This window comes from Balaenoptera physalus (genome assembly GCF_965194825.1).
Source record: "Balaenoptera physalus genome assembly, chromosome: 7".
NCBI classification, from domain to species: Eukaryota; Metazoa; Chordata; class Mammalia; order Artiodactyla; family Balaenopteridae; genus Balaenoptera; species Balaenoptera physalus.
Genome location: NC_138886.1, coordinates 13,699,569 through 13,724,536, shown reverse-complemented (window position 1 = coordinate 13,724,536; position 24,968 = coordinate 13,699,569). Strand labels below are relative to the sequence as shown.

General features: G+C 35.7%; 1 protein-coding gene across 11 annotated transcripts in view; it reads left to right on the top strand.

Annotated features, from left to right (window-relative positions):
• Positions 1–24,968, top strand: part of CNTRL (centriolin) — an 89,532-nt gene that overhangs the window by 14,004 nt on the left and 50,560 nt on the right. For 4 of the 11 annotated variants that reach the window (XM_082468509.1, XM_082468513.1, XM_082468514.1 and 1 more), the window contains exons 5-12: positions 852–993; positions 2,961–3,147; positions 9,260–9,456; positions 13,390–13,446; positions 15,559–15,678; positions 16,753–16,981; positions 18,335–18,444; positions 20,424–20,618. In XM_082468509.1, coding sequence (XP_082324635.1) covers positions 852–993; positions 2,961–3,147; positions 9,260–9,456; positions 13,390–13,446; positions 15,559–15,678; positions 16,753–16,981; positions 18,335–18,444; positions 20,424–20,618 — 1,237 coding nt within the window. Of the gene's footprint in view, positions 1–851; positions 994–2,960; positions 3,148–9,259; positions 11,867–13,389; positions 13,447–15,558; positions 15,679–16,752; positions 16,982–18,334; positions 18,445–20,423; positions 20,619–20,649; positions 23,238–24,968 lie in introns of those variants that run through there. The other 7 variants (XM_082468511.1, XM_082468508.1, XM_082468507.1 and 4 more) reach the window with 7 other exon arrangements.

The following is a 24,968-nucleotide window of genomic DNA, read 5'->3' as shown; positions in this document are numbered from 1 at the left end:
ATGATACAATTACCAAATCTTGAAAATCTTTATATCTATGTACTTTCCCTCCCCGTAAGACTTGGTATATATAATGGCCAGAGAACAAAACAACTAACAGTAGCAGAACCTCTAATATGGCAAAAATGAAATGGGAAAAAAAGTGATTAATGAATCAAATCCTTAATGTAAAGTATGTATAAAAAAATTGATTGTGATGAAAATAATTTCAACAAAATAAAACTGAAAATAAAGAAGCTTGGAAATATTTGCCCAGTATAGAGAATTGACCAAGGAATTAAATTGGAATCAACTTGGGAAAATATTTCATCCATGAAAATTCATCAATATGGGTGATAATGTTTTATTAATTTAAATATTCTGATTAAAATATTTTTGTTCATAAATACAGTATCATTCTGGGGGTCCACCAGCTCAAAATGGCAGCCATATCCTGCTGGCATAGCTAATGTTTTGGTGATGATTTAAGGTAATAATTAAGGACATCTTGTTCTTGTGCAGGGCTGTAGCACATAGCACAGTGTGTGCTGTTGAACTTTCTAGCTCTCCCCTTGCTGTCCACTAGTAGTCTTCACAGTGGTTAGTGAGAATGCTATGGACAGACTCTTCTGTGTTGTGGGATCTTAAAGTCTGATAGTAGGATAGGTAGGATTCCTGGGCACAGACAGTAATGAAGAGTTTACCAGAGCTGTTCTGGTAAATTTGTTTTTAGCCACTCTTTAAATTCTCATTTATAAATTATAATTATGGAAAGTAACTCCACATAAAACCAAGCCTGTTTATTTTAAAAATACAATGGAGGGGCACTATCATTGTACTTACTAAGTTTGATTTTACCCTTTGGTTTCCAGCAAAATTGAAGGTATAGAAAATATGCATAATCTGCAAAAGCTAAACCTTGCGGGAAATGAAATTGAACATATTCCAGTATGGTTAGGGAAGAAGTTAAAATGTTTGCAAGTCCTCAATCTGAAAGGCAACAAGATATCATCGGTAAGTTATTCAAAGTAGCAAGAATATTTAAAAAATTTTTGGACTTGTTGAAGCAAAAAGATGAAAATCTATAAGTTTTTTTAAAAATGGGACTTCTTCTAATGTCCTTGGTCCTTTGACCAAACATCAAATTCAGACATAACCTAGTATTCTCTATGGTAATTAAATATAGGCAGTCCTGGTTTTGCATGGTTCCATGGTAACTAAAAGTTGACCTCTTAGCATTTTCCCATCTTTCATTTCATTTGAGCCTCAAAATACTCTTGTTAAGGAGACAGTGCAGGGATTATTTTTATAATTCTGTGAGTTAGGTACCATTGTCTTATTCCCATTTTCAAATAAAGTCTCAGAGAGGTTAACTCTCTTACCCAAAGTCATTCAACTTGTGCCAGAGTCCATGTCACTGAATGCCTAGAGCAGAGTTCTTTTTTTCAAACTTGTGAATTAATCTGAATTAATCTTGATTATAATGTTAGGTGTTACAAGAAGTGTTAATCACTAGCTTTTTATAGTAGGGCAACTTTGTTTTCGTGGTTCACATAAGCTAATAATGATGTGTATTTTTCTCTGGAGTATATTTTATGATTTCCTTGTGATATTTATACAGTTAGATATTCAATAAGCATTGCAAAGTAAAAACATTAATTTACTTAAATCTGTATTAAAATTGGTACAATCCTGCTATAATTTAAAGAACTTAAGTCTTAGAATAGAAAATAAAAGATGTGACTTCCAATGTGGGTCTAGGCTTTGCTTCTGTGACCTTTGGAGAATCTTTCATCTCTCTAAAACTCACTGTTTAAATTAGAGAAAACAGTCCCTGCCCTGCCTTCTTTACAGAAGTGGTATGGGGCTCAGATGAAATGATAGATGTGAAAATACTTTAAAAACTGTAAGGAATACAGCATTAGAGTTATGTAGTATTTTAAACTTTCACCAGTAGAAGCCAATAATAATAAATAACATTTGTTTAATGCTGTGCAATGTTTATGCTTTCTCATTTCATCTTTATAAAGATCTGGTAAGGTGACTCTACCATTTCACTGTGACAGCCCAAGAACCTCAGAGCCCAAGCCCCACGCCATGCTACCCAGCATCACCTTGGAGCTCTTGGAGCTTATGGGGTGATGGGAGGAGGTAGCCATGAATCTATTTAAAATTTGCCACACATGTTCCAAAAGTAGCTGATCCCTAGATAGGACTGTTAACAGGAAAATCATTTAATAAATATTTATTATTATTTCTAATTTTGTAAGACCTTCTCATCCCAGTTCATATTTGACATTGGCTTCAGTAAGAGTGCACATCCACTTGGGAGAGATTTATTTATACTAGCTATTGGTAGTAGTGTTTCTCAACCTTTTAAAATCCCTCTTTGGGTAAATGTAAAAATCTTACTTCAGAACCGTGAGTGTCTCTACGTATCCTTATTTCTTTTAACTATCAAGTATAACTGTTACCTGAAGATTTACCAAACTCCTTTTTTATAGCCATTTATATTTTTGATTTGTTCAGTCAGCATACTGAAAAGATAATAGGATTAGAGTTTCACAGTCTTGAATTCAAATCCTATTTCATTCACATATAACCTCTGAGCTTTGAGCAAGTCACCTAAATTCTTTGAACCTCAGTTTCATCATCTAGAAAATTAAGATGGTTCCTATATCATAGGTTTTTGTGAGAAGTCACAGTTAAAATGGTATATGGAAAATGCCTAATATTGCCCTTGATACATTTTAGATTCTCAAATACTCCTTTCTTTTCCTCCCTTCAAACCACTACTTTTGGATAATAGGTTTCATGAATAGGTTCCTTGCCATGTTAATAGCAATTTCCTTGATTTATTACTTCCCTTAGGTATGTTTATGATTTTTATTTTATTTATTTATTTTTTATGTTTTTAACATCTTGATGTTTATGATTTTTAAATTCAGTTATACCAATTATAATGTTACCTATCATTTCAGCTCCAAGATGTAAGCAAATTGAAACCACTTCAAGATTTGACTTCTGTGATCCTAGCTGAAAATCCAGTTGTGACCCTTCCTCATTACCTCCAGTTCACCATTTTTCACCTCCGTTCACTGGAAAGTTTGGAAGGTCAGCCAGTAACCACTCAGGACAGACAGGAAGCTTTTGAGAGATTCAGTTTAGGTGAGGTGACATATTTTTTAAAAACTAAATTTGGGTGGGAGAGGAATTTATTTTCAGAAATTATCCAGAAAAAGTATATTTATTATGAACTTTATAATGCTATTAAAATTTGCATAGACAGTGGCACCATAAATCAATGAACTCAGCAAATATTCATTAGGCATGTACTGTGAGCCAGGCACTGTATCTGGCACTAAAGATATAATGGTGATCAAGACATAAGGTACTGGCCTTCGTGCAGTTTGTGTTTTAGTGGAGAAGATAGACAAAAAAACAAGTAAACCCAGATAAAGTAACAGCGGAGAACCCCCTTTTTGGAAAGTGGTGTAAAGGAATGGCTCTCTGAGGAAGTGACATATAAGCTGAAGGCAAAGGCAGGAGAGGATTAGTCATGTGAAGAAAGGCCTGAGGGAGAGGGAGCAGCTTGTACTTTGAGATTGGAAAGACCCTGGTGAGTTAAGAGACAGAAAGAAGATCAGTATGACTGGAGGATAGCTCAGGTAAAAGTTTGGAGAGATGGGGAGGGGAGAGATGGCACAGGGCCTTGGGGTTTGGATTTTATTCCAGGTGCAGTGGAAAGCCACTGACAACTTTTAAGCGGGGGTTTATATATTAAGATTATTTTTGATGCTGGATGGAGAATGATTTGAAGCAGGGCAAAATAGAGATAAAGGGATATGTTAAAAGGCTATTGCCTTAGAAATGTTGGTGGCCTGTATTTAGGTAGTAGATGTGGAATAGACGGATCAGCTTTGGGAGTAGAATCAGCAGCACTTTCTAATGGATTGGATAATCCCCAAGCTTCTGGCTTGAGTAAGTGGTTGGATGGTAGTATTGTTTTGGAAAATGGGAGAACTCAGAATGCTGAGTTTGAATGTCTGTGAGACAACCAAGAAGAGAATCAGAAATATGAGTCTGGAGTTCAAGAGATCTGTCCTAGAGATATAAATTTGGGATTCATCAGCATAAAAATAATATTTAATTCCACCAGAATCAACTAGTTCACTCAGGCAGGGGTTTGGAAGAGCATGAAGAGGAGCCAGTTAAGAAAACTGAGAAAGAGAGGCCAGCAAGGTAGGAGAAAACCAGGAAATAGTGGGTTGCAGAAGCTCAGAGAAGATTTCAAAAGAGAAAGTGGTCAGCTATGCTGAATGTCGCTGTGACATGAAGAAGAAAGATGGGCACAGAGAAGTGCTTTAGATTGACAACATGATGATGAGCTTGACAAGAGCAGTTAAGGAGTGGCTGGGACAAATAAATGCTAGATTATACATTGAAGACTGAATGGGAGGGAGACATTTGGGTAAAGATTTGAAATTGCCTCCCACAGCTTCCTCCCCTAGTACCTAATAAATGAATTTTTAAAATTAAGTTTAGAAAAATTTCACCAGTAGCTTCCAAACAGGAAATGGAGAAGCAAGTGCAATAAACCTCAAAGCTAGTAATCAAAGCAAAGAAAATATTCAAGAGTGGAGTGGAGAGACAAATCGTGGCTTAGTTCTTTTGGTCCTTGAGAAGACAAGGAGATGAGATCAGAAAAAAAGAGGAAAGATTGTCTGTTGATAAGAGGGATGGGACACTTTCTCCATCAGAAGGGAGAGAAGATGCGTGTAGGTATGGGTAGTTTTGTTGCCTTGGTGGTAGGAAGATGAGGAAGTTCCCACTGGTGGGGTTTCTGTTTTCTCCATAAAATAAGAGGTCATCAGCTGAGAAAGAAAATAGAAGGAGTACAACGTTGCAAAGCAACTATACTCCAATAAAAATTAATTAAAAAAAAAGATTGGAAGAAAAAGAAAATAGAAGGAGTATGGGAGGTTTGAAGGGAAGAGGAAGGTATATGAAGTAGCCTAACACGATAATGTTAGGGCATGAGCCTGTATGTTCAACCATTTGAAATTGATGTTAGTCCATTTTGACTTATAAAAACAGCAGTTTCATATGGTTTGATCCAATACTTGAGAAATGTGGTAGATTTTTATTTGTTTCGGATCCCCCTAACTCAACATTTGTTACCCAGAAGTTGATGTTTTGGAATCATTAAAAAATATAAATAATGCAAAGGGAAGTCATTATATAAATATACTGTTGGGGGAAATGTTTAAAGTACTTATAATTCATTCACAACTTTGAATGTTAATTAAGAGCTTTTAGTGATGCTGAGCTCTTGGGATCCAGTTGTAATACAGATAGATGCAGTTTCTGCTTTTGCAAAACTTTAGTGGGGAAGTCAGACAGCCAAGCTATTTGATCACATTTTCCAACTCCCTCTGTGATGAGGACTGCAGCAGAGGTGCAGGGTGGCATCATAGCATCCCTGAGAAGCGTCCAACCTGGGGAGGGTAGAGTCAGGGCAGGCTTCTCAGAATGGTTTTTAAAACTAAGACCTGGAGGATGCAAAATAGGCCAGTAGGAGATAGAGGAAGACAGTTCCAGGGAGAAGGTGTGAATAAAAGCCTGCAGGTGGAAAAAGTTTTCGACAAAATTCAACACCCATTTATGATAAAAACCCTCCAGAAAGTAGGCATAGAGGGAGCTTACCTAAACATAATAAAGGCCATATATGACAAACCCACAGCCAACATCATTCTCAGTGGTGAAAAACTGAAACCATTTCCTCTAAGATCAGGAACAAGACAAGGTTGTCCACTCTCACCACTGTTATTCAACATAGTTTTGGAAGTTTTAGCCACAGCAATCAGAGAAGAAAAGGAAATAAAAGGAATCCAAATCGGAAAAGATGAAGTAAAGCTGTTACTGTTTGCAGATGACATGATACTACACATAGAGAATCCTAAAGATGCTACCAGAAAACTATTAGAGCTAATCAATGAATTTGGTAAAGTAGCAAGATACAAAATTCATGCACAGAATTCTCTTGCATTCCTATACACTAATGATGAAAAATCTGAAAGAGAAATTAAGGAAACACTCCCTTTTACCATTGCAACAAAAAGAATAAAATACCTAGGAATAAACCTACCTAAGGAGACAAAAGACCTGTATGCAGAAAACTATAAGACACTGATGAAAGAAATTAAAGATGATACAAACAGATGGAGAGATATACTATGTTCTTGGATTGGAAGAATCAACATTGTGAAAATGACTATACTACCCAAAGTAATCTACAGATTCAATGCAATCCCTATCCAACTACCACTGGCATTTTTCACAGAACTAGAACAAAAATTTTCACAATTTGTATGGAAACACAAAAGACCCCGAATAGCCAAAGCAATCTTGAGAAAGAAAAACGAAGCTGGAGGAATCAGGCTCCCGGACTTCAGACTATACTATAAAGCTACAGTAATCAAGACAGTATGGCACTGGCACAAAAACAGAAATATAGATCAACGGAAGAGGATAGAAAGCCCAGAGATAAACCCACGCACCTATGGTCACGTTATTTTTGATAAAGGAGGCAAGAATATACAATGGAGAAAAGACAGCCTCTTCAATAAGTGGTGCTGGGAAAACTAGACAGCCTCATGTAAAAGAACGAAAGTAGAACACTCCCTAACACCATATACAAAAATAAACTCAAAATGGATTAAAGACCTAAAGGTAAGACCAGACACTATAAAACTCTTAGAGGAAAACATAGGCAGAACACTCTATGACATAAATCACAGCAAGATCCTTTTTGACCCACCTCCTAGAGAAATGGAAATAAAAACAAAAATAAACAAATAGGACCTAATGAAACTTAAAAGCTTTTTCACAGCGAAGGAAACCATAAATAAGACAAAAAGACAACCCTCAGGATGGGAGAAAATATTTGCAAATGAAGCAACTGACAAAGGATTAATCTCCAAAATATACAAGCAGCTCATGCAGCTCAATATCAAAAAAACAAACAACCCAATCCGAATTGGGCAGAAGACCTAAATGGACATTTCTCCAAAGAAGATATACAGATTGCCAACAAACACATGAAAGGATGCTCAACACCACTAATCATTAGAGAAATGCAAATCAAAACTACAATGAGGTATCACCTCACACCAGTCAGAATGGCCATCATCAAAAAATCTGCAAACAGTAAATGCTGGAGAGGGTGTGGAGAAAAGGGAACCCTCTTGCACTGTTGGTGGGAATGTAAATTGATACAGCCACTATGGAGAGCAGTATGGAGGTTCCTTCAAAAACTAAAAATAGAACTACCAGGGCTTCCCTGGTGGCGCAGTGGTTGAGAATCTGCCTGCTAATGCAGGGAACACGGGTTTGAGCCCTGGTCTGGGAGGATCCCACGTGCCGTGGAGCGGCTGGGCCCGTGAGCCCCAATTACTGAGCCTGCGCGTCTGGAGCCTGTGCTCCGTAACAAGAGAGGCCGCGATAGTGAGAGGCCCGCGCACTGTGATGAAGAGTGGCCCCCGCTCGCCACAACTAGAGAAAGCCCTCACACAGAAACGAAGACCCAACACAGCCATAAATAAATAAATAAATACTTAAAAAAAAAAAAAAGAAGTGAATCTGGAAAGGCAAACTTAAATACACAATCTGTGACTCGTTTTTAAAAAAAAAAAAAAAATAGAACTACCATACGACCAAACAATCCCACTACTGGGCATATACCCTGAGAAAACCATAATTCAAAAAGTGTCATGTACCACAATGTTCATTGCAGCTCTGTTTACAATAGCCAGGACATGGAAGCAACCTAAGTGTCCATCGACAGATGAATGGATAAAGAAGATGTGGCACATATATACAATGGAATATTATTCAGCCATAAAAAGAAACGAAATTGAGTTATTTGTAGCGGGGTGGATGGACCTAGAGTCTGTCATACAGAGTGAAGTAAGTCAGAAAGAGAAAAGCAAATACCGTATGCTAACATATATATATGGAATCTAAAAAAAATGGTTCTGAAGAACCTAGGGGCAGGACAGGAATAAAGACTTAGAGGGGCTTCCCTGGTGGCGCAGTGGTTGAGAATCTGCCTGCCAATGCATGGGACACGGGTTCGAGCCCTGGTCTGGGAAGATCCCACATGCCACGGAGCAACTGGGCCCGTGAGCCACAACTACTGAGCCTGAGCGTCTGGAGCCTCTGCTCCGCAACAAGAGAGGCCGCGATAGTGAGAGGCCCGCGCACTGCGATGAAGAGTGGCCCCCGCTCGCCGCAACTGGAGAAAGCCCTCACACAGAAACGAAGACCCAACACAGCCAAAAATAAACATAATAAATAAATAATAAATAAAAATTAAAAAAAAAAAAAAAAAAGACTTAGAGAATGGGCTTGAGGACACAGGGAGGGAGAAGGGTAAGCTGGGACGAAGTGAGAGAGTGGCATGGACATATACACACTACCAAATGTAAAATAGATAGCTAGTGGGAAGCCCCCGCATAGCACAGGGAGATCAGCTTGGTGCTTTGTGACCACCTAGAGGGGTGGGATAGGGAGGGTGGGAGGGAGACACAAGAGGGAGGAGATATGGGGATATATGTATATGTATAGCTGATTTACTTTGTTATAATACAGCAGCAACTAACACACCATTGTAAAGCAATTATACTCCAATAAAGATGTTAAAAAAAAAAAAAAAAAAGCTTGCAGGTGAGAATAGGCATCACAGATCTGAAGAAGTGGAATCGTTTCGGAAATGTATGCTTGAAAATGAGACTGGAGAGGGAGTTCGGGACCAAATCATGAAAAGTCTTGTCAGTTCTTTATGTAAGCTTTTTGGATCCTATGCTAAGCATCATAGGAAGCCTTTGAAGGATTTTTAAGATAACATAGTATTTTATTTTGCAAACATGCTTGCAGCATCCTTTAAAGTGTAATTACTAATATCAAATAAAATATTGCATGTTTTTTCTAGGAGACCTGGAAAAAACATCATTTATCAACACAATAATTGAATTAAATACTTGGAATTAAAGTGTTGTCTTTTAAAATTGTTATCCACATGGTAATACCTTCTTACCTCTTAATAGAAATCACTTTCTAGCTCAAAATAATCTTTTTTTCCAAAACCATAGTGAATAATTTTAAAAGTAGAATTGTATATATACTATTCTAAGACTTATTTTGCTATTATTCGAGAAATAGTCTTACGTTTCTTCAAATAGAAAATATAATGATCAATAAACTATTAAATTTGTACTAGCAGAAGAGGTAGAAAGACTGGAAAGAGACCTGGAGAAGAAGGTGATGGAAACTGAAGAGCTTAAAAGCAAACAAACAAGGTTCCTCGAGGAAATTAAAAATCAAGATAAGTTGAACAAATCATTAAAAGAGGAGGCCATGTCACAAAAACAGAGCTGTGAGGAGCTAGAGAGTAACCTAAACACGAAAAATGAACTGGTAAGTCCGTATTTTACATTGCCTTGACTATATTCTCTTGAAATAGATAATTCTTTGTTCTTAGGTCTGAAAACACAACTTCCTGACTATAAAATGGGGAAGATGTGGTTTAACAGAAATATGTGCAACAGGTTTGACAGGTTGTAGTTGACTGCACACTGTATGGTGTGGCTGCCCAAAAGATGCATGCTGTCTTGAGCCGTGAAAGTATGATACCCAGAACAAGTGAGGAAGATGAAGCCCCACACCACGGGGAGCTGGTCAGACTGCCCTTAGATGTCTGTATTTTTTTAAACAACAACACTGTTGGTGAGACTGTATGTTGGCAAAAACTTTTAGAAAGCAATTTGGCAAAATTATCCAAATTTAAATGGACGTACCCTATGTTCTATATATTGGAAATATTGTATATAATATTTATATTATTTATTGGTTATTATGTAATAGTTACAGTATAATATAATATATATTTCTAATAATATAGTCTGTAGAAATGGTAGCAAGAATGTATAAAGATATTATATATGTAGATACATGCATATATGTATATAAATATACATATACACATATATATACAAGGACATTGACTACATTATTGTCTATATTAGCAAAATATTGAGAATAATTAAAATGTCCCTCAGTGGATATCCATGTGGTAGAATAATAGTGTTCTTATCAAAGGAAGGTAGAGCTGTATATCCTCATATGGAAAGATGTCTAACATATATTGCTATGTGCAAAAAGGCAAGCTGTATATCAAGTATGGTCCTATATATAAAGGAAGTATATAATAGTATAAGTATGTGTAAGTCAAATGGTAGAATGTATACCAAATTCTTGACAGCAGTTATTTTAGGAGGGTAGAATTATAGAGCACTTTCAAATTGCCATATATGCATATCTTTAATGTTTAAATTTTAAATAATTTGGCTTTACGGTTGAATAGGTAGAAAAGGTATTTTAAAAGAGAAAGATTTAGACAGACTAGATAGCATGTCTTCAGAAGGTACCTGACCCAGAGGCTTCAAAGGTCTTGAGACCATGTCTGAGGAGTGGCCAAAGCAACAGGGGTGTCCAGGCTGGAGAAGAGGAGACCCAGCGAGCTGTGACGATTGCCTTCAGATAGTCAAAGGACTGTTTCATGGAAGAGGGACTGGAGTTATTGATGAAGGTACCAAGAGATAAAATTAAGAAATGGCAAATAGAATTATAGGAAAACAGTTTTTCATTTAGTAATGAAGAAGAAATCTGTACAATAGCTGTCTTGAGATAAAATGTGATAGATAACTCTGGAATGTGTTTGCTATCACTGAAACAGGCCATGTGCTCAGGGTTTAGGGAAAAGATAAAAAAAAACATTGGTCAGGGAGATGGACTAAATCACCTTAAAAGCCCTTTTCAACCTAGATAATTTGATTCTGTAAAATTATTAGTCTATTTTCCTTGAAGAAAAAAATAGCTATTGGTACTCTCTTTTCTTTTTCTTTTGACAGTTCTTTTTCTGATCTGTGCATAACTTAGAGAATTGTATTTCTCATATAATTAATAGAATCCTTGATACAGTTATCTTTTTTTTTTTTTTTTTTGGCATCCCCCTTTCAAGATTGGCATTCTGGCTTAATTACTTGATTTGTTGACGAGAATTCTGCCTAAGCACTTACATTTTTAAGCAAGAAAAAAAAGCGTTCCCTCCTCTGTATAGAGAGGGAAATTGTTACTTGAAATCCAGATACTACTTAATTACCTCTTTCTTGAGCTCTTCTTTTTCAGGGGGACATGATAAAAGACAGGGCAGCTTTCCCAGCTCTGTTAGTCAAACATTCGGAGCATTTGTGGCTTCCTTCATATGCCTCTTATTTGAAGGTAGTTTTCAAATATGTCTGCTGTATTCTGAAGGCATATTATATATGATGTTAATAATCCAGTGATTATCAATGGTCTTATAATATGCATAGATCTGTTGCACTCCATTCCATAATAGAGTGGATTGATGAGTAATTAAATCATTGAAGACATATTACAATCAGTTTTATTTTAGCAGTGAACTCTTTGTGCCATCACTTAACAGTTGTATTTAAAATACAAAAATAAAACAGTACTTAAAATAAACACAGTACTTATTTTGGTATCACTTGATATTTGTGAACATTTAATAAATTTTCCTGAGTTATATCTTTTTTGTAGTGTAGAATTCATCTTGTATTATTAAGACAAAAAAAATTATGATTTCCGTATGCTGACTCCCTGGTGCACGTTAAGTCAACCCATTGAAAGTCATGGCAAAATATTTTATTTTATATTTGTGTGCTATCCCAAAATTATGGATTATTATAGTTGCCTAGTTTTCTCTTTTGTTCGTTTATTATGTTGATATGTTTATGCTGTAAATAAATGTTTTGTAAATTGTCAACAGTTTTTGTTCGTTTTTTTTCCTGTAACTGTTTTCAGTTAGAAGACAGACTGTGCTCTTTTTGAGTCATTATGTTACTTTTATCATTAAGTATTTAAAAACACTTTATATACAAAGTTACTATATGTTTATTATAACAAATTCAGACAACACAAATGTATGTAGTAGAAAATGAAGGTTTCACTCTTCCCCTGCCCCATTCCTTGGAGGTTAATATGTATCCTTTTTGTTTTCTATGCTTATACAATATATATGTAATTACATAGTATATATGTAATTAAATATATATTTTTTTGAATGTTTTGTGATTTAAAAAAATTTCACTATATATTTTTTAAAATTCTGCCATCTTAATTTTTACAAAACAGTATATCATTGGACAGCTGTCCAAGTTAAAAAAATACATTCACGTGTACATGTGTGCACACATATATGCACACACACATAAATTCTTTTCAAAGTCTATATTATGTTCCACTATACGGATTTTCCATGATTTATTTAACCTCTTATTGATGAATATTTAAGTTGCTTCCACTTTTTTGTTATTAGAAACAATACTATAGAGAAAATATATATATATACCTTATGCATTCATGCTAGTAATTCCTTAGCATAATCACTATAAGTTTTAAATTTTTAAATTTTGATAGCTATTAATGTTACCCCTCAAAAAGCTTATAACTGCTTCACACTTCTATAGCGGTGGGTGAAAGAGCCCAATCCCCCACTTGATAGTATTATTTTGAACATGTAAATAGGATAGAAAAAAATGGAATCTCATTGCTTTAATTTCGCATTTCTTTAGGTATTGGAGAGCTGAGTACTGCATATGTATTTCTTAGCTATTTTGTATTTCTTCTTCAAATTCATATTGTTTTGCCAGTTCTTTTATTATTCTAAAGGACTATTCTATGTTAAAAAAAAAAAAGAATTCTGTGTCTTATTCTAAGAGCCTACATTTGAAAAACATTTTCCATTATCTTATGCAGAATATCTGGTGATAATATCACCTATAGTTGTATAATGTTTTCTAGTTTCATATAATAATTCCTCATGTAGTAAGTCAATTAACTTATAAATGAAGCATAGTAACATTGAAGGAAAACTTCTGGTGGCCATTTAACCTGTAATAGTCCCCCTCTCCTGCCACCAACAAATGTTAACTTTAATATTAATGTTATTCATTGTCTTTTTGCAAGTTATTTAAACTCCTGGTCTTGTTTCCTCATTTTAAAAATGAGGCTGATTTACCTGTCCTGCCAGCCCCACAGAGTTGTGAGGACTAAGTGAGGTTATGAATGTGAAAATGATTTGAAATGAATCAAGCTAAGTAATGGAAGGTGGTAAATATGAAACTCCATTAGAATGATGATAAAATGTGTCCATGTAAGAATAATGCAGGTATTAATAACCATATCTTCCTAAGGTAAGTTGTCAGTAAAGAGCAGCTTATGTTGTTATAGCCTCACTCTCTAGAATTCTCCAGGTGATGGTATCTGTTTGCTTCTTTCTCCTTTTAGCCCTTGTTTTGGTTTCTTGCAGACCCTTTTCTGCTGATTCTTTATTCTTCCTTAAAGGTAGTTTGTTCAGGACTGAATTGTATACTGTGTTTTTCATGGTTTGCATGAAAACTTGTATTAATATCCTTATGTACATTTTAAGTTTTGAAACTGGCTTGCCTTTTGAGAAATGTGCTTGTGTGTATGTATAATTTTTTTTAATGATTGTTTACATAGGAGAGTGAATTTGAATGTGGGGGAAAGAATTTGTATCATTTTTCCTATTGGTAAATATGTTAACTGCAGTCAGCTCTTGATTATCCACAGCTAATACTGTAACTAGCCTACTTTCCTGGGCTTTGACTCCCAATTTGCTCCCATTTATGCATTTCTTCAAAGGACATTTATTGAATGCTTACTATATGCTAAGCCTACTGCTGTAAAAAACACAAAGGTACTTTAAGATGCACAGAGTATTCATTATTAAAGTTGAGCCTTGAACAACACAGGGGTTAGTCCACGTATAACTTATAGTTGGTCCTCAATATCCTTAGTTCCTCGGCATCCACAGATTCAACCAACCACCGACTGTCTAGTACTATAGTACTTACTATTGAAAAGTATGTGTAAGTGGACCTGCTCAGTTCGAACCCACATTGTTCAAGGGTCAATTGTATTTGCCTGCGGAGACCAGTCCCTATAGCCTCCATGGTTCAGTCACATTTGCCTTTGTTTGTCCCTGCTGCCACTGATCTTTAGGGAGAGAAGCCCAAGATTAGTTGACATTGTTGGTTGTGAGTTGCCTTCTGGAGACTCAGGGACTTGTGAGCATTCAGTGAAAGCATCAATGTGGGTAATGTGCTTGACACCCTGCAGCAGGACATCGAAGGCAGTGTAGTATAATAGAGTGTCGGATTTGAAATCGGGAAACTTGGAACTGAACTCTGCCTCTTCCACTACCAGCTGTGCAACTGGACAAGTTATTTAACCTCTCTGTACAGCTTTTATCATCTCATAGGGTAGTTGTGAAGATTCAGTGAGATAGCATATGTCAGATGCTTAGCATGGTGTCTGGCATACAGTGAGTAGTCAGAATTACCTGTTATCCAGGTTTAGCCTTACTTCCACTCGGATGGATAATCAGGAGGTGACTGAAAGCTAAATCGTGCACGACTTTGATTTCACGGTCCTTGTAAAATGTTCATGTTTGTTTATGTTTTATTTTCTTCAGCTTGCATTTTTATATTAAAGAAGTTTTTCTGCATGCCTTTTTTTGTCTGGTATCTATTGTCAGATGCTGGGGGGAATGAAGAAGCAGAAATCACTTAGTGGACCTTTGAAATGAACTCAAGGGTTGGTTTAGTAGAAAGGGGACTGGTACTGGTAGTTAATAAAATATTTAACTTCTGCCACTAACCTAATTATGTAACTTTTGACAAGTCAGTTCACCAATCTGGGACTCAGTTTCTTTATTTATAAATTCAGAAGGTTAGATTAGATAATTTTTCTTCTAGCTCCTAAAATTTCTAAGAATAACTAAAAAGTTGTAATTACAGTAGGATTACTTTATTAAAAATTTAATGTCCCATATTTGGATCTGATTGAGCTTATTCACATCCCTTATCCTCCATTACAAAGAATAATGTTCAGAACACTTAAAACTGAGATGCCATTAGCCAAAATACTACAGCAACATCAGTACAACAATTAAAACCAATCTCCTATTTTCATCCTTCTCACTCCTTCTAATTTCTTAGTAATAAGTGTCAAATATCATTTCTATCCATGATTTGAAACTGTCATGAGTCAGTTAAATAAATTAGTACCAGTTATTGGGAAATCAGGAAGCAGGTACTTAGTAGACTAGTTACTTAAAAATAATTGATAAAGAGTTATTTTCATGTTTGGATAAAGCAAATTTAAATGATTTTTAAAACTTTTGTTCATTGTATCCTGAAATAACATATAAACTTCAAAGGTCTTTTATGTGATCTCTTATGAAATGATAATTTTGTATTTCATTCTTTGTAATACTTTAGAATTAAGATAAAATGCTCTTAATGTTATTCTATTTGCTGTGAGATTTTTAAAAATCTAATTATCAGTTATGATTAGAACTTGCCACACCACTGTACCTTTATACTAACTTACTGAATCTATGTGTTGTTTCATATCAAATTGGGCCAATAGCTAAGACAGAAGACCATGGAACTAACTCGAGCATGTCAGAAACAGTATGAACTGGAACAGGAATTGGCTTTTTATAAAATTGATGCTAAATTTGAGCCACTAAATTATTATCCATCAGAGGTGAGTTATTTTGATTTCGTAGTAATCCACAGTTAAAGCCAGCATAGAATGGGGCAGGGGAGGGCAGGGTGGTGGAGATGTTCAAATGATTTTATCAATAACCACTCCGTGTTTTTCTTATGAAGATATCAGCAGAGTATTTTGGTTGAATCTGTGAATTATTTGGCTCAGTGAGGTAGAGCAGTGTCCAAAAGAGGGTAAAAGCCCCGAGAGGATATTTGCCCACATCCATATTCGTAACCATAAGCAGCCCTTCTAATCCTCAGTTACCTCACTCAAGAGTGTGGTTGATCAGCTTCCTTAAATCCAAACCTCCAGGAAAAGTGCACTGCCTGCTTCAGTGACCATGGAATAGACATCTCCCTACATTGTTTTTTCAATAATCAGTGGGTTCACTATTAGTCAACCATTATTTGTACAAATACCATAAATGCCACTGCAACAGGGAACTGTTTAACTTCCAAGCTCCAGTCAATATCATGTAAAATAATATATGATAATAAAATATCATATCAAATATGATTTAGTAAAAATTTAGTATTTAGTAAATACTAAATTTTTACGAAAAATTATTTTAGTAAAAATTCAACATTTAAAATTTATTAGACTGAGATTTTACTTATATGTCAGCCAAGAAACCAAAATAAAACATGTAGATTTCTGATTTGAGAGATACAGCAGTGCTAAAAACAACAACAACAACAACAAAAAACACATAACTGTAGGCGCTTCCTTAGTCAATCCAGCTCACTCTTCGAACACATAACTGTAGGCGCTTCCTTAGTCAATCCAGCTCACTCTTCGAACACATAACTGTAGGCGCTTCCTTAGTCAATCCAGCTCACTCTTCGAGGATAGGAGGAGTAAGCCTTTTGAGACCATTTTTTGTTCTAGTTCCTTTTTAGTATATTAAGAATAAGATAAAAGAATTATATATATTTTTTAACTTCTGTGTATGTAGGATTACTATTTAGGCAATTCTGTGATATATTCTTCATTAATATAATGAATAATGTCACTCGACTGCATAACAGTTACTTATTAATTCATAAGATTTATTTATTTTGTTTTTAGTATGTTGACATTGATAAAGCCCCAGACGAAAGCCCTTACATTGGCAAATCCAGATACAAGAGAAATATGTTTGCCACAGAGAGTTATATTACCAATAATGCCCAGCTAGTAGAGATCAAGAGGATGGATCCAGATGAAGGGGAACAACTTAGAAATGAACATGTGAACTTGAGAGCCCATACGCCACTGGACACACAACTGGAAGACAAAGAAAACAAAATAAGTGCAGGTTAAAAAAAGTTACTTTAAATTCTTTAAAAATACAAAAGAATTGAATATATAAGCAAATTTTGTTTTTTAATTCTTCTAGTTAAACATGCTGAAGTTCTTTATTATATTGTTGTTTGCATGAGACGTCTAAAACAAAAGCAGCGATTCATTGAGCAGATTATTTTTTAATGATTCCTGTTATGAAGAATGGGGTTTTTGACCGTTATTTGATAGCAGCATGTCCAAGGGCTCCAAGAATGCTTAAATTTCGTCCTGCCAACAGGTGCTTCTCACCATTGGACTTACACATTGACAGACATAATTAGTAATAATTGAAGCAAGTAAAGTCATTGATTCCTATACATGTCGCCAAAACCTAAAGCAGTGCTTTGGATAAAGTGGATCAGTGCACTCTCCTTAGGCTTAGGCCTGAGGCTGGCCTCTGACTCTTCTTGATCTGTCCCACACTCCACCTTGTCAACCGCACCCCCCCCCCAAGTCATCTAATTCAAGGAATCTTACCACTTCCTGGCAACTCACAAAGAGGAAGAAATCAGTCCAAGGGGACACTTAGAGACCTTCCAAGTGGCAAACTTTGGACACACTTCCCCACTTATCTGTATGCATATGGCGGAAGGAGAAAGCAGACCTGAGTTCATTCATCTCACTAGTAATCATGGCCCATTATGGGGATCTCAAGCAATGAGATTAGTGGCCCATCTTCCCTTGGTTGGCAGCTAAATGGAATACATGGAAGGCCAATAGAGGTTGACTTGGAAAGGGGAGAAAAGAGGCCGAGTTGTCCGTGCCTGCGTATACTATATGCAAGGCTCTGGAAGGGGAAAGCGAAACTAAATCACACCAGCTTCAAGGGGCTCATAGTTTTATAGGAGGCAGGGAGGGAGAGAGAAATCAGGAATTTGAGGTGGAAAGTCACTGATTTGGGATTACCAAATCAGTAGTGAATTTCTTGATATTGAATCCCATCATAAAGCATTTACCTCTAACACAGGTTTTTGTTTAATACTCTAAACCTAATTATAACTTAGTGACATATAAGCACATATTTACAAATAAAATCCTTATTCTTTCAAAAGAGTTCTTTAATGTTGGGAGTATCAAGTAGAGCCTCTTTTATGTTAGGAATTTTACAAATAAATGGATCAATTATAGCTCTATGGCATATCATGAAACTATTCTAGAGATTAACTAATAGAGAGGAAAACAATCATAAGAAATTACTTTTTTTTATTCCTGTGTTGTATAATTGCAGAATTTAATTGGAGGAAGTTATTGCTAAGAAAAAGGTAGAAATTTGAGAATTCAAGATTTTTCTTGTGTGTATCTGTGTGCATGGTTTTTAAATTTGCAGCACAAGCTCGACTATCAGAACTGCATGATGAAATAGAAAAGGCAGAACAACAAATTTTAAGAGCTACTGAAGAATTTAAACAACTGGAAGAAGCTATACAACTTAAAAAAGTAAGTAAAAGTAAAGCTGCATTGCTAAGAGAAAATGCCAAAAATGAAATGTGTTTCCCTCTTCATAACCGTGTAAAACAATCTGTAAATCAGTGCTGCCTAATTAATTACGGAATAACAAATTTCAGAGTCAGATATGGTTCTAGCATTTTCCAATTTCATTTCCTTCCATTCAGGATGACATCCTATTAGCGTTTTATAGAGTGTATAGATACACGTTACTTAACCATTTATGTAAAAAGATATATTCGGTCTACTCTATTATGAAAGTGTCCAATTTACCCAGGGAAGCTGCTTCCTAATATATCTCTCCTAATTTAATTAAGCACTCACCACCTTTAAGATCCTGGAACCTAGATTAAGAGCCAGAAAACACCTCTACAATGAACATTATTAAACATGAGCAGCAAAAATATAAATGATATAAAATATGGTATACAAAAAGATGATGTCATGAAGAAGCAAGCAGCTCAAACCCATGATGTAGTTGCATAGGGAGAAAGTTCAGAAAAGGAAGTATTTTGACATTTTAGTTTTTAAGTAAGTAAAAGGTTTTAGTTATTTGCAACTTTTAAAAATCAGTATTTCAAAATTGTGATGGTAATGTATTCATACCATAGTAGGAAGAAAAGAAGGTGAAGTCCAAATTATATATTCTTTTAAAAAGGTAACCCTGTGTTGTTAGTTTCAAATTATTTAGTAACTAGAAATTGATTCAAGTTTATATGGCAGTTGCTGACTGAGCTGGGCCCTGAGTAATGAAAAAAACAGATGTGTTCCTCTCTCATGGGCAGGAAATAGGCAAAAAATAAGTAAAAATAAGTTTAAAAGAAATGTATAGTTAAACAACATAAGTTCTAGGGGGGAAAAAAAAGAAAATTAGGAGAGACAGTAAAGAGGATGTAGATTGCCACAACCCACAAAGGCCTCACTGAGGAGGTGACATTTAGGCTGAGACCCAAAGGATGAAAAGGAGCCAGTGAGGCATAATTAAGGGCAAGCATATTCCAGGCAGAGGTGACAGTGTGTGCAAAAGACTTCAGACTAAAGATTCCTCTGCAGGGTCAGGGAGAGTATAGTGGAAGATGAGGTTAAAGCTCATGCCAGGCATCATAGGCCATTTTAAGGGGTTTGAATCTTATTCTGAATGTAATGGGAAACCTTTGAAGGACTTTAGGTGGTAGCGTGGCTGATCCTATTTGTATTTTTATAAGGTCACTCTGGCTACTTGATGAGAGTGAAATGGGTTGAGAGAGAAGGAAAAAATGGAGATGTGTACATCGGTTAGGAGGCTGTTGTTTAGTACAGGCAAGACATGATAATGGCTTGGACTACAAAGGTGATGGTGGACATGGAGAGAAAGAAGACTAGGTAAAATCTGGCAGTAGAATTGACAGGACTTAAAGATGTATTGAAAATGGGAGATGAGGTGGATGGAGCTATTAAGAATGATTTTAATAATTAAGAATGTTTTATAACAGTACTGGCGAAAGCTTTATATAGATAAATTGGTAGAAGTAAATAATGTACATAATTTTTAAGTAAATGGATGCTTACAAAATGTGCTTGGAAAAAATAGTTATTTTAAATGAGTAAGTATAATATAGCCTAAATTTTTCATTACATTGTCAATTGGCTTGATATTCTAATACAAGGGTAAGTGCTATATAAAGTCAGCTACCATTAATATTATGGTTATTATTATTAATAATTTATAAATTGTTTATACTAAGATGACAACTTCATTTCTACCTGCTATTGTTTTATAAGCTTTTATAAAATAAATTTTCTACATATAATAAGGATAAAAGTATAAGATATGAATGGAGTGCCTAGGTATCACCTGCATTTTACTTTTATTATAAAAAAAAAACAGAGCATGGAATACCTTTTTAAATTGTACTAGTTGTTTTCTGTAAATTTGTAAATCAGTGTTGCTGTCCTCTGTTAATTGTGTGTTGGGGTGTGGGGGGAATTAGATTTCAGAAGCGGAGAAAGACTTTCTTTTCAAGCAGTTGAGTGGTAGGATACAACTTCTAAATAAATTACGCCAAGAAGCTCTGGATCTAGAAATGCAGATGGAAAAGCAAAGAGGAGAAATTGCTGAAAAGCAGAAGGAGATCAAGGACCTGCAAATAGGTATTGATAGTCTGGATTCCAAAGACCCAAAACATGTAAGTAAATGAAGAGATCTTTGGCTTGTTCTATGGGGATGAGCATATTGTTCTTTCTGGGTATTATGTCTCATCATTTTTAGCCTCAGAGTCCTTTCTGAAAATCTCTTTTAGTTTGATGCACAAATTTGAGTGATACATATGTTTATATGTGTGTGTGTATATATATAATATGAGTGTATGTATGTGTATTATATATATACATATGTGTGTATATACATACACACACACACATATATATAAAGTGTGTGTGTGTTTAAAACAAAACAACCTAGGGCTTGATGGAGGTAGCTTTCAGTAGAACAATTGATGAATGATATATTTATTTTTTTTAAGTAATTGAATTTCATTATATTTCAAATCAAGAGAAACCTGCTCTAAGGTGCTCTCCAAACCTCTTACTCTTTCTCTCTCCTTGTTTTATTTTCTTCTTTCTTAACAGCAAGGTGGCAAGATGGGAGAGCTGAGGGGGTTCAGAGTCCTTTTTCTACCTCTTCTTTAATCCTTTATGCAAATATTCCACTAAAGCTATTTGTTGTTTCATATTGTTTTGTTTTGTCCTTAAAAAGAAAACATTTCTCTAGAGTATGTCTTCCTAAAATGTGGCCAGAGGTGGTCAGGTGGCTGGATGATGGAGTTAGGTTCTTGTCTCTTTCTGTCTCTACTCTGAAAAGTCTTACTAATGGTTTATATTTTAGCCAATATTTGTAAAATAGAAGTAAGAATATTTCCTGCATATTTTACTGGTATACTTTGAATAATAAGGTTATTTAAAAAAAAAAAAACTTTAAAATCTCTGGATTATGAGAAACCATAGAATTTAACATGGTAAAGACAATGCACTATAATTGCTTTATGTACTTGACAAGTTATTTAGTTATCCCTTTAAACATTTTAGTAAAATATCATAGATATTTTTTGGAGGCCAGCTAATTTTGACAAAGGGTGACCATATCATCACAGACATAAGGTCTTTTCTAACAAAAGCCTAAGACTTAGTATTAAAATTGAAACCAAAAGTAGTCTTGATTGTCTTGAAGAATTTTCATTACATGAAAAATTAGAGATTTTAAATAATATATAATATGGTCTATGATATCTTCCCGTATCATATTTATTTGTTCAGAAACCTACCACCCCATGTAAGGCCCCTGAGGACAGGAACTGAATCCCCAGGGGCCAGTGCTATGTTTATGAATGCTTGCATTAAGGAAAGTAGGGAAGAACTGGCCTATAGGCACTACTCAAAGCTCCTTTACTCCCTCTTGTAGTTCTGTGATCTATGAGTGTAATCAGAACCTAGATTGTCTGTTTGCTTTCAACTTAGGACTGTGATAGTCTTGGCATACAGGGAGTCTAATACACACTGGATTTCTGTAAAGAATTACATATAGAAAGGAGTTAAATGAGAAGTAGGAAAGGCATCCAAGTTTTGAAGGTAGTCAAAATCAATCTGTAATAGTGGAGATGAAACATACAAGCCAGATTTTGAAGTTCCTTTTCGGTATTGTTAAAACTCCTGAAGGTTAGTTCTTAGGGTTACAGTCTTAGTCTGAGCACCAGAGGATGTCTCTTTTTAATTTGTTCACCTGGAAGGAGCATCTTTTTCTAATTTGCACAGTCACCTTAATGCCTAGTATTAGGCACCCCATTTTAGGCTGCAAAATGTGAACATTTTAGCAAGAGGGAAAGAATCAAGAACGGTATTCTGCATATTTTTCTGCAGATACAGGCTTTTATTTAACTTTTATTATCTAATCAGATGAAGTATCTTTCTGAATAGCAAATAGAATTTAAAAGTAAAAGCTTGAGAGATTAGGAAACAGTAAATGACTGAGATATGATGGAAAACAAGTATGTTAAGTGCCAGTGATGTGTCTTGCATTGCACTTGGTTTTAGGCACATATGGTGAGGAACTTTATTTTATTACAGCATCCAAATGAGATTGGTGACTTTTAAAATTTGCATAAGATGAAAATATGATTTAGAAAGATTAAATGATTTCCCAAAGTACCCCTTTTAGGAAGAGGCAGAGCCTCACAAAGGAGTTACAGGTCTAAAGAGATTAATTATTTTTTAAATTAGCTCAGAGCCAAGCCTAGTCAAGTTTTCAACAAGCATAAGCATTTAACTAGTTTTCAAAAGGAAAAGGTACTATATAAAAATCAAATCCCATTTTAGTTCTAGAAAACATTCACAGTCAGAAGCAGAAATTCCACAGGAGCAAACATAATAAAGGAAGATTTGTATCCCTGTTCCCTATCTAGCAGTGCTCTATGGGAGCAAACTGTATGCTAAAGGCAATTAATCTGTAGTAATCTGTTGCAAAGATTGTGCGTGATTGGCCTGTGGGAGCTTCCTGTGTTGTGATTTAAAGCGCGGAGGGTGTGGCCTGCCTGCAGAGGCTGCTTGTGATTGGACGGGCTGGGCTGCCGCTCAATCTCTGCCAGGAATGTGGTTTGAAGCGCTGGGAGGTTAGAGGCTCAGAGGCGTTTACAAAAATGCGGCTGTCAGAGAGGGAAGTGCACATGAATTTCAAGACAGCATTAGAAAGCGTTCCGCCCACAGTTCCTCTGTTCTCAACGGCTCAGTTTTAACAGGACAAATTCTAAATTAAGGTATGATCATTTTTTCTCTCTGTGTACAAAGGATTTAAAGAGGAGGAGGAGTGAGAGATGTAAGTTCCTGTTTTTACAATACCTCTATTGTGAGCTCCATGGTAGTGAAAATCGCTGAATCTACTTTTGCTCTCATGGGTTTAATGCAAATCATTGGTGTATTGAGCTAATTTTTTGTCCTGCATGTAGAGATTTCAGTGGAAGTTTTAATGGTGAATTTTTAAGATTTATTGATGCAGATATGAGTGTAGAACTTTTTGAAAATTCTTTCTTGAGCCATAAAAATCCTAAATTTACTTAGAATTTAAGGTTTTATCTGCAGTTAGCTTTTCAGAAAGACTTCAGATGGGTATTTTGGGAGAGTAGGAGAAGAGTTTTGAACATCCATCACGTTTTACCAGTAGTAAAATAAAAACCTTCCAATCAAGCTGCCTCTCATTTATTCTTCAGAAATGAAGAGACTTTCTTTCTTGTCTTTGGAGGCAACAGACATGTAAAATTGAGAAGTGTTCTTTTATAATCAAATTATAGTCTTAGACTTGAGACTCGTGGAGTTCGTTGTTCAGACTAATATAGTTCTTTCTCCTGGTAACGTTCTCTTGATTTATTATTGTTCTGTTCCTCTGATCCTGTGGGGGCAAACTAGAGCTGCGAGGGTGTGATGTGAGTGGGAGGGCACAGGTTCTCTGGGGAATTATTTTGTCTCCATATGAACAGTTGCTTAAGGAGACCTGGGCAAGTCATTTGATGGATCTGAGATTCAGTTTTCTCACGTGTAAAAGGAAGAGTTAGACTAGGTCATCGGTTTTCAGTTTTTTCCCCCAGCACACCTGAGAAATACAATCCAGTCCTTTCAGATAACAGCAGCTCCCTAAAGCGATGACTGTCAGGGTGTGTGTGGGTGTGTGAAAGCTCTTTTCCACCAGGGGCATAGGTAGTGGTTGCAGGTGTGTGTACTCGTTGCAGGGGTGTGCTTCCATAGGGCCCTCCATCTTGAGACTCACTGGGCTAAATGGTCTTCGAGGTCCCTCTCAACTCCCAGTTTATGGAACTTAAGAACAAAATGTTTCTTTGCATAAGGAGTTGAAAATAAACTCGTTGAGGACACGGGGAGGGGGAAGGGTAAGCTGGGACAAAGTGAGAGAGTGGCATGGACACATATACACTACCAAATGTAAAACAGATAGCTAGTGGGAAGCAGCCGCATAGCACAGGGAGATCAGCTCGGTGCTTTGTGTCCACCTAGAGGGGTGGGATAGGGAGGGTGGGAGGGAGACGCAAGAGGGAGGAGATATGGGGATATATGTATATGTATAGCTGATTCACTTTATTATAAAGCAGAAACTAACACACCATTGTAAAGCAATTATACTCCAATAATAAAGATGTTAAAAAAAAAAGAAAATAAACTTGAATTCTAAGGAAGTATTTATTTCATGTCTCTATTTCCCCCAAAAAACCTTTTTAAAAATTATGTTTTTTAATAAAAAGTTATTACTTGTCTATTATAAAATTTTTTAGCTAAAAAAACTTATTAAAAATCTCCTGTAATCTTTCCACCCAGATATAACTTTTGTTAACATTTTAGAATATAGCCTTTTCCTATGGATATATGTATATATAATCAATTAACTTTTTGGAAACCTTTTTGGAAAGATACATTTTAGTGCAGTGCAAAGAACACTGAAATTGGCTACATTACCTACTAGCTGTTACCTGGGAAAAAAATCA